Source organism: Erinaceus europaeus, chromosome 3 (genome assembly GCF_950295315.1).
Source record: "Erinaceus europaeus chromosome 3, mEriEur2.1, whole genome shotgun sequence".
Classification (NCBI taxonomy): Eukaryota; Metazoa; Chordata; class Mammalia; order Eulipotyphla; family Erinaceidae; genus Erinaceus; species Erinaceus europaeus.
This window is the reverse complement of record NC_080164.1, coordinates 130,300,742-130,314,055: the sequence shown is the minus strand read 5'-3', so window position 1 is coordinate 130,314,055 and position 13,314 is coordinate 130,300,742. Positions and strand designations below refer to the sequence as shown.

The window sequence follows — 13,314 nt, the reverse complement described above, 5'->3', positions numbered from 1 at the left end:
ATGTAGCTGTCGAATTATGACTGAATGCATGTACAGATTGGTGCTAAAGGATTCTGTTATCTCAGCATGGTAATGAGGAATATTGAGTGTCTTACCCTATAGGGATTAATTTGCCGCCTCCTCCTCCTCCTCCTCCTCCTCCTCCTCCTCCTCCTCCTCCTCCTCTTCCTTCTTCTTCTTCCTCCTCTTCTTCCTCATCCTCTTCTCTTCTTCTCCTCATCCTCCACCTCCTACTACTACTTCTTTTTGTCTCCAATGTTATGGCTGGGGCTTGTTGCTGTCACTATGAATCCACTGCTCCCAGCAGCCATTTTTTCCTTTTTTTCTTTTTCTTTTTATTTGATGGGACAGAGAGAAAGATAGATGCCTGCAGACCACTTCACCACTTGTGAAACTTCCTGCAGGTGGGGAGTGGGGGCTTGAAGCCAGGTGCTTGTGTAGGGTAGTATGTGCACTTGACTGGTCCACCACCGCCAGGCCCCCTGCCCACTCTTCTTAACAGGTTGCCTATTCATTGTCATGCAACTATAGAGTCAAGTGCAGCATCTAGGGTCAGATTCTTTAATGAGATGTACTGGCTTTACTCAGTTCTTTCAGGTAATCCCAGAAACATCTTTTCATTCTACTTCCATAGAGATTCAAGGACCTGGGTTCAAGGAGGAAAGCTTTGCAACAGGTGGAACAGTGCTGCAGGTGTCTCTCTGTCTCCCCTTCCCCTTCTCAATTTCTCTTTGTCTCTATCCAATAAATGAATAAATATTTTTAAATGTTGAGAATTATATACCTTTACAGGTACAAAAACAACATGTATTGTTTTAACAACCTGTTTCCATAATAAGAATTCTCAATGAAGAAGAATGATGTATGTGTCAAGTCCAATTTTGACAGTGCTTAGTCAGATCAGCCAGTTCTATCCATATCTTTATTAAACCTCTGCTACTGGGCCAGGAATAGGCAGCTAAGATAGGAAATGGCAAAAGAAGTGAAGATACAGTATATGATTTTCATAATGTAAAATATACCTGGTTAAATAATTCACTTGGGTAGTGTGTTACTTTGCCAGCTGCACAACCCAGGTTCAAGTCTGGCCTCAGTTATACTGAATGAAACTTCAGTGCTGTGTTTTCTTTCATTCTGTCTCCATATTAAAAAAAATACTTTATGTAAGTATTGACAGTGGGTTCTCAGAGCATGAAAGGGCATTACATTTCTACATTTGCTTGGAGAAGAAAAAAAGAGAGAGAGAGAGAGCTAGGGTAACCAGAGGGGCTGAAAAACATCTGTCCCAGCCTTCAAACGATATTTTAAAACCTCCTGCAAGCCTCTAACATATATAACTTCTCTACCCAGCATACTCTTGGAATTAAACCAAAAAATCTAAAACTTTACTGTCAGATTTACTCTGAAGTGAGACATTTTTTTCCCCTTGGAAATTATTCATGTCAGCATTGTATTTAAACAAAGCACAGTTAAATGTAGAATTTTGTTATATATCTGGCCTATAGAAAATTCATCTTCCCTAAAATTAGAGTTTCTCCAATCTTTATTTGTGAACAGACTTATCAGCTAGGTACCAATCATGTCTCCCAACACTTTTTTGAATAGGATACAATTAAATCTTTCCTTCTTAGGTAGAGGAAGAACTTGTTTCTCAAGTGTCTTCACTACCTTTTATATTGCTAGTTTCTAAAATTGCTTTCAGAAAAAGCTACTATAAGTCTTCTAAAAAAATTAAGAAGCGACTTATGTGCCATTGATGTTTATATTTCTTTTTTTAGATTATTAAAACAATTTATTTATAAAATGGAAACATTGACAAGATCATAGGCTAAGAGGGGTACAATTCCACACAATTTCCACCACCAGAACCCTGTATCCCATCCCCTCCCCTGATAGCTTTCCTATTCTTTATTCCTCTGAGAGTATGGACCCAGAGTCATTATGGCGTGCAGGAAATGGAAGGTCTGTATTCTGTAATTGCTTCCCTGCTGTATATGGGTGTTACAGGTCGATCCATACTTCCAGCCTAGTACCTAGAAGGCCTAGTATCTAGAGCCTAGTATCTAGAAGACACTGTGTAATGTGGATTCAAGCCTCTTTACTAGTATCTGTTCTGAAACACCTCTGTTCATAGCTCTATATTCTTGCTCACTACTTCTACTATGATAATTTTTCCCCTCATATCTGGAAAGCACCAATATGAAACATAATGTGATTTTTTTCTAGCTTCTCTAAAAGTATCAAAAAACTTCCCTTTTCTATATTTCTATAGAATTCTTTACATACCTCCATCATAGCAACTGTGTTAGATAAACATTTGATTAAGTAGTTACAATTCTATTTCTCCTACCATACACTACAATAGTTTTATGTGTATTTCGTTTTATTTGTGTGTGTGTTTTAATTTTTATTTATAAAAAGGAAACATTGACTAAACCATAGGATAAGAGGGGTAGAACTCCACACAATTCCCACCACCAGAACTCTGTATCCCATCCCCTCCCCTGATAGCTTTCCTATTTTTTATCCCTCTGGCAGTATGGACCCAAGGTCATTATGGGATACAGAAGGTTGAAGGTCTGGCTTCTGTAATTGCTTCCCCGCTGAACATGGGCTTGATAGGCCAATCCATACTCCCAGCATGTCTCTCTCTTTCCCTAGTGGAGAAGGGCTCTGGGGAAGCAGGGCTTCTTGGTGGGGTTGTCTGTCCAGGGAGGTCTGGTTGGCATCATGCTAGCATCTGAAACCTGGTGGTTTACAAGAGAGTTAACATACAAAGCCAAACAAATTGTTGACCAATCATGGACCTAAAGGCTGGGATAGTGCAGCTAAAGAGTCAGGGGAGAGTCTCCATTTTGTAGATAGCTTGTAGGCATATTTTAGTTATATTCCAAAGGGCCTGTGGCTATACTAGTGGTTTTTTTTTTTTTTTTTTTGCCTGAGCCTGAGCCTGAGCCTGAGCCTGAGCCTGAAATCTGATATGCAGGTGGATCCTACTTATTGTCCGGGGAGATTATGTCATGGCTGGAAGAAGGACCAGAAAGCTGGATCAGGGAAGAAAGTAGCTCCCAAATATGGGAAAGGTGTATAAATACTGTTGATTGTAAACAACATTGGTTTGATATGATCTGGCACCCATAGCTTAGCAGCCTATGTGACCTCTGCATCCCTGTAGATCTGAGCTCACATTCTGTGGTCATCAGTAGGAGTGTTCCAAGCTGCCCCAGTATCAGGATCCATCTTCCTCAGGTGTAGCATAGAGTATGTTGTCCATCCTCCCTTTGGAGGATGGAACATTCTCTGCCTTTGTTGATCCAAGTTGAGGTTAAGGTCCTATAGGGGCCCACAAAGGGATCTATTTTGTTGTTACTGATAGAAATGAGTGGTAACAATGGAGGGAAGAATTTATTCAAGGTCTAAGATTTATTCTTCTGTCTGGGAATCTCAGGACTCCCTGACTAGGGCCCCAGCTGATGGGGTGGCTTGATAGTGACTAGAGAGTCATGGTTAAAGTATGCCAGTTTCTTGCCATTATTCAGCTCTTGCAGTCATTGCTTTGATGAGGTTAGATGCTGGTCTACATTTCCCCCTTTATTTTTAACTAATGGCCATAGTATCAGGAGTGTGGGGTGAACAGAAACCTATATAATACAGGCATTTTCAAAAGAACTGGCAGAAGACATGGAGGAACAAGTAAGAGAATAGCAAGAACCAGTGTGATGCCAAGAGGAGGCCTGAGGGGGGCGTTTCCTGCCTCTGTGGGCACCTCTTGCCTCTGGGGGCTTTTCATGCCTCAAAGGGCGTTTCCTGCCTCTGGAGGCAAGGCCTAGTAAGGGGGGGAGTTCCTGCCTCTGGGACAGGGCCTGCAGGTGAGGGGGCATGGCCTATAGATTCCCAAGGCAGCTGGCTGCAAAGTCCATGGACTGCTGCAGTCAGTCTTTGAGAAACCCAGCAGCATAAAGGGAAGCTGCTGTAAAGTTGTGTAAAGTGTCCAAGAGGTGTACCAGTAAGTCCGATAGAAGTGTCAGTCCAAAGCAGATGACCACAGAAGAAATGCCAGGGGATGAAACGCTGCACATCTGTCTTGATGGGGAAGGTCAACCACTATAATTCCACTTTTCTGTAGAGAGTGAGCTTTGGAGTCTGTGAATCAGTTTCTTCAGGTTGTGCGAGGTCACATCATTGGTTTTGGGAGGTGCATTGTAGTCATGCCATTTTGTGGGCATTGTCAGAGAACAGGGGTCCAAATGGATTTCTGGGGGTTCCATTTGAGAAGATGCTTTTTCATGTGAAGACAACAGCTGCAATTCACTTATTTGTGAAGCAAAACTTTTTAAGGTTGTTTAAACAGCATAAGCTCAATAGAAGAATCATGGTTAAAAGCCTCAGGCATGAGAATCATTAGCATAACCATTGTGTTATCTACCCCACCCATACCCATACAGTTTTCAGAATTAAACATTTCACATTTATGCCAAGACATGAAAAAAATAAAAAGAGGAAAAAAAAAACATTTTTGGACTGTTTCTGGATGTCGCTAGAAATCATGGCTGCGCCCAGCATTTTTTTTTTAAGTCAATGTCATACAAAAATTCAGTCATTCAAATCACTCTCTTATGAAACGCAACTGAAAGCAGACAGCAAACGTAAGATATTCAGAGAGAACAATGAGGGGGGAATTGAGAGAAAAGCGGTAGGTAGTTTTTGCTTCTTTCACCTTAAACCAGATTATCCAGATCTCACCAAGTAGCATCATGAGTCCCCAGAGGGCGTCCTAGTCCAAAAAGCTCTTCGAAATTCCATTTAGGGTGCTTTGAATGGTTCCTGCAGGATTGCTATAGGCACCGATTTTTTAAAACATCTTCCCATTGAAGAAAGGATCCAATCAGGAGGGTAGAACTAACCACGTGTCTCCATTCTTGGGGACTGCCAGGGTACTGGAGAATGCTCTTAGAGTAGTCCTTCTCCACTGGAAACATGCAAGAGGGAGTCCAGTAAATTCCATGGAGAAATCTCCACACATCTCCCAAGCTCTATGATCATGGTCATAAGGAACCAAAGTTCCCGGTCAGAGAATCAAAGTGTGGCCCAGAGCAAAATGTTCCAGAGACAGAGAAACTGTCTCATGAAGAAAGAGTAGAGGCTTTGGGAAACCTCTTCATAAGTAGAAAGGCAGCCCATAGTGGATAGTTAGCCAAAAGGCTTTACTTATCTGGGGAATGGGTGGGTTAGATCCCACATTGGTGCCGGTCCCTGTTTCAGGTGCCATATGCTGATCTAGCTTCGCGAGCGCGAGAGAGACTACCAGGGACTCATGGCTGAGCTGGGAAGCAGTATCTCGTTTATTAATCAGATACGTTGCCTTTTATGCATCTCTTCACCGGAAGTGGCAAGGGAAAGGAAATTACTAGGAGGGGAGTCAGGCTGTAGCGCAGCGGGTTAAGCGCAGTGGCGCAAAGCACAAGGACCGGCATAAGGATCCCGGTTCAAACCCCGGCTCCCCACCTGCAGGGGAGTCGCTTCACAGGCGGTGAAGCAGGTCTGCAGGTGTCTATCTTTCTCTCCTCCTCTCTGTCTTCCCCTCCTCTCTCCATTTCTCTCTGTCCTATCCAACAATGACAACAACAATAATAACTACAAAAATAAAACAACAAGGGCAACAAAAGGGAATAAATAAATAAATAAATAAAATAAATATTTAAAAAATAAAAAAAAACAAAAAACAAACAGGAAATTACTGGAGAGGGGGCAGAGCAAAAAAAGAGTGTGAACAGAACTTAGAAACCTTCCATCTAACCAGTGGGGATTAAACCAGTACCCTGCAGGCAGGGAAGGACCCAGGTAAAACAGTGATTATGTAAATAGACCACATCCACATCGTAAGTAATACAAGCTAACCTAATGTGATGATCAAAACAGAAGGTCTTATAAGCAGAATTTAGAAACATACCAACAGTTAGCTTTGGAATAAGTGAGAGAACTGTAATAGAAAGTAGGTGAGGAGGGTAGCTAAGTCTAAGTAGACACTATTTATGAACTTTATACTGACTTCAGACTATTGTGTATTTCTGTTTTCAGGAATATATTTTGCCCTAATTTATGGATACATGTGAACATATGCCCTACCTCAGGGGACCTGGTCTATATTTTGGGACTTTGTTAGGAAGTGAACCTCCTGGAATGGAATTAGAGAATACTATGAAAGGAAAGGTCTCACCTGAGTAATGAGGTTGAAGGGTTGACATTCCATGCCTGATGTCTCTGGACATAGTCTGAAGTGAAGCATGCTGAGGTGGTACTCGTTGAGTTGATTAGGTTGGGATCGGCAGATACAATATCATTTAGTATGAATTGAAAGAAGCATGAAGGAAAGTGAGCCCCCCTTCGAGGTTCCAGGACTGGGGGAAATATAGGTTCTATAGAGGAAGTGGGAGGTTCCTGCTGTCTTAGTTTTTTTTTAATTTTTTTATATTTATTTAATTTATTTATTCCCTTTTGTTGCCCTTGTTGTTTTATTGTTGTAGTTATTATTGTTGTTGTTGTTGTTGGATAGGACAGAGAGAAATGGAGAGAGGAGGGGAAGACAGAGAGGAGGAGAGAAAGATAGACACCTGCAGACCTGCTTCACCGCCTGTGAAGCGACTCCCCTGCAGGTGGGGAGCCAGGGTTCGAACCGGGATCCTTATGCCGGTCCTTGTGCTTTGCGCCACCTGCGCTTAACCCGCTGCGCTACAGCCCGACTCCCGTTGTCTTAGTTTTAAGAAGACAGTAGATAGTTATTGCAATAATCACATTATTTGGCAATTGGATTAACTTTGCAATATCCCTTTGTTAGAATTTGCTGTATCATACACAACATTACCATAATTTTTGTCCTTTGACATTATTTGTATATAGGTGTGCCACCGGTTGCTTCTGTTCTCCCTGGTCTAAGATTTTAAGAGAGTCAACATATCAAAGACTCAGCCTATGTATTAAAAAGACTCAGTCTGTGCTTTTATAAAGTTTGAGACATTCAATCAATTTTCCCCTCTCATATTAATTAAATAGTGATTTATATGACTACAATTTGATAGGAGTGTATGTAAGACCATTCCCACCACCAAAAGACTGTGTCCCATCCCCTCCCCCTTTCCCTTTCCCCCCTGCCGCCCCCCACCCTGCCCCGTGAAGCTGAACATCCACCCTTACCATCAACCCAGGGTTTTTACTTTGGTGCCCTACTCCAGCTGTTTATATTTCTTTGGTGATATTTTTCACGCTCGAGTGCATTCTGACACCTGCATTACTTAAAGTGTGGTTAGTGTCAGTAGGCCAAGTGCTAAGTGAAGAGCCCCTCACATTAAGTAAATACTTTCATAAGTCACATTGTTAACAGTGCTGAGACTTCTTCATTTAAGAATGTCATAATAGTAATTATTATTGATATTTGTAGGAAATCTTCTGGGTCTCAAACATTGTAAACTATGTTAGAAGGAATTCTAGCAATAATTTAGCAGCAAGAAAAAAGCGTGAGTCCTTAGAACCATGTGTGTAGAAATCCCTAAAACACCAGTCTTGGTATCTGCAAAGGATCTGATGAGTGGATCAGGGGAGGACTTTGATGATTTTGTGTAAAGGTCAGAGAAGCATAGCTGGACTGGCTGTCTGACTCTTACTCTCCTGACTTGCCTCATAGAAGCTGTGGATCTAATACATGGTAGATCTTTGCGAGATGTTCCATTTGGGAGAAGACAACTAGTAGTTAGAGATACTAACTTTTAAAAGAATGGGAAGTGGCTGGAACTAGAAATCTGAGAATGATCTTTTTGTAAATGTCATTTAAAACCACAAGGCAAGATTAACTATGGAGTGTGTGTAGTTTCAAATTGAAGAAGATAAAGGACTGAGCCTTGGAACAAACCAATGTTCCACGGAAACAGCAATGGAAAATGAGGGAAACATCTAGAATTGGGAAGAAAGCCAGGACATAGTAAGACCAGGAAGTCAAGTGAAGATGGTTGGGTGATGAGCAGTTACTGCTAACTGGTTCAGTAATGTGAAAATGACTAATTGCTTGATGTGAAAATGTGAAAATGACTAATGACTAAAATGACTAATTTGATGCAATCAACAGGGTGAGATTATCGTGTGGTCAGGAGAAAATACAGGGACCCAGTGCATAGGTAGAACTTCCAAAGAATTTTCCTCCATTGAAAGAAGAGAAACTGGGGCAAGAATTGAGAGAAAAAGCAGGTCAAGAGAAGCTGTTTTGTTGTTGAAAGAAATGTAATGTGTCCACATCATCAATGGTAATGATCCAGCAGGTTAAAGGACATTAAGAAAAGAGGAAAATTACTAGAGCATGTCATTGAATATCGGAGAGTTTATGGAATCAAATGCAAAGTAGAAGAGTTGACTATTGCTAGTAGTTAAGGGTGTAAATTCATAATATAGGAGGCAAAATAATATACAGACTTGCTGGTAGGGACTGGGAATTGAGGCAAGTTCTATTTTCTTTAGTTTTCTCAGTGAAATAAAGAGGAAGCCAGGTCATCCTCTGGGAGTGAGAACATGGAAGAGAGATTCTGGAAGTTTGTGGAAAGGGAGGACAAACTTTAAGAGTCTAAGGCAGTGAAATGAGCCATCAGAAATCTGGAATGATTTCTGGGTGGCCACAAATGTTCCCTCAAAGGTAGGTGGGGCTGGGATTACTGTAAACTGGACAGCAAGAAAAGACTTGGGTTGCTTCCCACCACTTGCACTGCTGCAGGCAGGGAACAGGTTGCAAAGGGGAAGGATAGGTCATTTGGGATACTAATAGTTAATCAGGCTAGTAATATCAATTTTGTACTTTTCTCACGTCTCAGGTGGCTAAATGGTTTTAACTGGGAAGGACTGAAAGCACGGAATCTTCCATCACCTTTACAAAGAGAGGTATGATATCTACTATATTACTCTCTTGATTTCTTTAGTAGGTATTTGCTTTTAGAAATATATTTTAGGTGTGAACATGTAACGGATTTCAAATTCTAAGTAGTTTAAAATATTAGATTTAATGAGTGAAATATTAAATTACAAATGCTTTAGTAGTTATGATCCTAAGATCTGAATAGCATGACTTTATGTGATGGGCACTAGCTCAGCTTTCAGGAACTAATTGTGTACAAATATAAATCCCCAAGTAGTCAGGCTGACAGTTTTCAAAATCTTAGGTGAATTTCATACATACAGTGCATCTCGCTTTAGACAAGCTGCACTTTAAGTGCTGTCACCACATGTTGCTTGCGGGACAACTCTAGAGCCAGCAGAACATTGGCTGTCTCGGGAGGAAGAATGACTCAGGGACTCTCCAGATCAGCATGTGGCACAGTTTGTGCTCTGTTCTCTAAGCTGGTGTGAAGATCTACATCTCTCCTGTAAATTTTCAGATAGGCAGCCTGAATTTTTTACCTTAAATTTAAATCACTGGAGAATGCTTTGGGAGGATGTATTGCAAACAATGGCATTTCTAAGTAAGGCATTACTGTTACTTCCCTCTTGTCAGCATATCCAATATCATATTTATAAATATCACCAAGATATACCTACAAGTCATTTGCAATATATAGACAGAAATATTGCATTATTTATTTTTATCTTTGAATTCATATTGCCATTCCATTTTTTTCTTATAAAACATCATCCTAATATGATAGTTTTAAGCCTAGCAATCTTTAACAGATCTTTCTATAATTGCCTTTCAATTATATTTTTAGCAATTTTTAAATGTTTGTGACATTTGTGAAAATTTTCTCTTTGATTAAACTAGAATTATATTTTTAATCACACAGTATCAAGCAATGTAATATACTACAATTTTAAAGTAATTATAAACAAAGTTTTTAAAGATATTATTTAATGTGTCTGTGGATCTCATTTATTTAACAAAAATGATGATCCCAGATCAGTTCTATCTCTTTTGAAAATCATATACATATAAGTACTAAGAGTGTTGTTCACATAAATAAGGGCATGGGAATAGAGGGCTTTATAAAATAGTGATGTTACTTTGAATACCTCCTGAGTGGCTTCCCTGCCCCTCCCAAAATGCATTGTGATCTTTCATATATAGTATTTTTTATTATCTGACAACTGATCATTCAATTCTATACTTCTTAAATGTTCTTGAAATCAAAGAATTGTACCACCTAACTGGTAAAACAGTTTAATTCTACATAGAATCACTTCACTCAACAGGATAACTAATATTTTGAGTTGCCTCCCCATTTTTTTGGCATTCTAGAACATTTATAATGGTCAATTAACTAAATAAAAATCCAAAGTTGATGTACAGCTTTTACAAAGTGGAATGTGGAATGATTCTGGCAAAATTTGATTTAAAATATATATGTTTGGAAAATTTCGGAGGGCAAATCAAAGCATCTTTTATTTCACTGTTCCTTTTGGAAGTTAAGTCCCCAGTCTAGGAGTATCTGCTGAGTATAACTCTAAAATGATAGGGACACTTTCCTTGTGAGTGACTTTCAGAATCCAAATACAGAAAGTACTACCCACATGTAAATGCATACTTAGTAAATATCCTCCTTACCTTGGGTTTAATCCTTTCTCTATTAGCTCAATGGGCCAACAGATCACAGCTACTTTGACAAATATCCCCCTGAAAAAGGAGTGCCTCCTGATGAGCTGTCAGGCTGGGATAAAGACTTCTGACTGAAAAAAAGTTGGCTATTGCCACTACACCACTGAAGTGGACTATGAGGACCAGTAACCCAACATCAATTATTTTTCTCTTTGGAGTACCTTAAGAACATCTTCAGAGAAAAGGAAAAAAATCCCTGTCCGTGAGTGGCAAGTGGGTCAGAGTAGATCTGGAGTGAATCATACCATTTCATGTAGATACTGTGAATTATCCATGTATTTCATCCATCATTTACTTTTCTCAAATATTGAAAGCCATCACATTTTTCTCACCATAATTAAGCTAATTTTGTTGTTGAAATGACATTATTTTCCCCATTCTGTTGTTCCATCCTAGTCATAGCATTTCCTTTGAGTCTGAATAAGGTTTAAAGAGTCCTGTTCTAGAACAACTAAGTTATACAAATAGAAGGAAAAACAAGATGCAGTTTGGAAGATTTCCTCTGCTCTCAATACCTCTGTGTAAACATGATAGCATATTGAAGTGGTGGTTTCCAGAAATCTTGATAGATAATAGAAGCTATTGACTTTCACCTGCATTCATCCTAGAATTATATTCATATGTTTCTGATATTTTCCTGGGGAAAGGTAAGTTTGAGAATTATTAGTCTCTGGTACTACTTCCTAGAATAAATGAGTCAATTGATCCAATCCCAGTAATGATATCCTATTCAGTAACATAGAAAAAAGTAATAAAGCAAAAACTGTTTTTCATTCTACTGTGACTAATTGTGATACCTCAGAGAATTTTCAAAAGCCTTGGTAAAGATAAGTATAATGTCTGGGGCCTTTAGGAAGGTGTTATCTTAAATTCTGAATATTTTTATAGTCAAAGTGGAAAGTATTCAGGAGTAAATTGTGGAGAATTTTCTTCCTGTTAAATATGGAGGAAAGTATATCTTAATAGGAACGGTTGGTGACTCTTCAAAAAGCTGGGCTTTTTTTTTTTTTTTTTGCCACTTTCATAGTTGTTGCTACTAGTAAACCAAAAGCATACAATAACCACAATTGATTTTAATGTGCAAATTTAGATGCGTAATAATCACCACTGCATTAATAACTGTTTTTAGAAAGCACTTAGGTCATAGATATGCTTATACCTTTAGATTTTTAAGGCAGGCAAGTCACTGGAGAATGTTGGGATTTGGGGGAGTAAAAGGAAGAGTCTCTACTGCCTATTGTGTGTTTCTTGAGGTCTTCCAGGTAGTGAGTATAGCCGTATCAATAACACTAGGTACCAGCACCTAAGGACTTTATCAGTATATTATTATGGTACTACTCTGGTGTCCCAGTGTCATGTCCAGCACTTCTTTCCAAAATAAATGGGAAGCAGACTTCCTGTGTATCTCTTAGTTTTGGAAGAATAGATAGTAACAATATGTTTCTGAATTATTCAAGCTTCTGGTTATATTATCATATGCTAATGTTCTTTGGGGGAAAAAAATCCAGAGAGAGAGAGTCAACTATTTGCTTCTTGAAGCATTAAATCAGGTAGGTGAGACCCAGCCCAAGAAGGTACATCCTTAACAAATTGAATTTCCACATTTAGAATCCTTTTGCTGAACCAAAGACTTTTTGTTTTCTGTATTTTTAAAGACTGTGTATTGTACATAGATGAGCCATTTTTATTAGACTACATAACCTGCTCAATGAATTTATAAGATTTTTAAAAAGATTTTATTTGCGTTTGGTTTGTATGCACTGTATGCTTTTTCATGTATATATTTTAAAGTTACCCACCTATAAATGTAGGAAATTTATGTCTGAGTGAATACTGGAAATGTATAGTTATAATAACGAAGATCAGTATCTATAATTCAAAAAAACTTACATGTATACAAATAAAAACCATCTTAGAGAACTGCTGGGTTCTTTTTCCTGCGCTTAGCCATATCAATTACAGATTACATGTGAATATGTAATATACTAATGTGATTTTATTGCACTTCCTTTATTTTTTATATTTATTTATTTTCGCTTTTGTTGCCCTTGTTTTTTTATCATCGTTGTAGTTATTGTTGTTATTGATGTTGTAGTTGTTAGATAGGACATTGAGAAATGGGGAAGACAAAGGGGGAGAGAAAGACAGATACCTGCAAACCTGCATCACCGCCTGTGAAGCGACTCCCCTGCAGGTGGGGAACCAGGGGCTCAAACTGGGATCCTTATGCCAGTCCTTGTGCTTTGTGCCACGTGTGCTTAACCCGCTGTGCTACTGCCTGACTCCCTGTACTTCCTTTATAAGCAAGAGAAATGAAATATTGAAACAAAAGTGGAATCCCAGTTCCACTATTTCCTGTCTTGATAAACACTGGAAAATGACTTTACTTCTTTGAGTACTAAATTTCTCACATTAGAAAAGGGCACAATATCAGGGACTAGTTTCAGGGATTAAATAAATTATCTGGGGAATCCCTTATCAAAACTTACTGAAATAAGCGCTACATAGACAACTGCTTGTTATTGCTATCTATCTCTGGTAAAATTAAAGGGGTATCGGGAACTATTTAAACCTGGGTCAACCTACTCTGCCACTCAAGAAAGATTGGTCATGAAATGAGTGCAGCCTAAAATGTTCCCAACTGTGACCATGGACTGTGAGCTCAAACTGACAGGGACTCAGAGGTTACACAA

The 13,314-nt window shown here is 39.1% G+C and overlaps 1 protein-coding gene across 3 annotated transcripts in view; it reads left to right on the top strand.

Annotated features, from left to right (window-relative positions):
- The window catches only part of PRKG2 (protein kinase cGMP-dependent 2), a 118,980-nt gene extending 106,439 nt beyond the window's left edge, over window positions 1–12,541 (top strand). For all 3 annotated transcript variants that reach the window (XM_060187926.1, XM_007518499.3, XM_060187927.1), the window contains 2 exons: window positions 8,850–8,916; window positions 10,597–12,541. In XM_060187926.1, the coding sequence (XP_060043909.1) occupies window positions 8,850–8,916; window positions 10,597–10,692 (163 nt within the window). In that variant the 3' untranslated portion in view covers window positions 10,693–12,541. The remainder of the gene's footprint in view (window positions 1–8,849; window positions 8,917–10,596) is intronic.
- The last annotated feature ends 773 nt before the right edge of the window (window positions 12,542–13,314 follow it).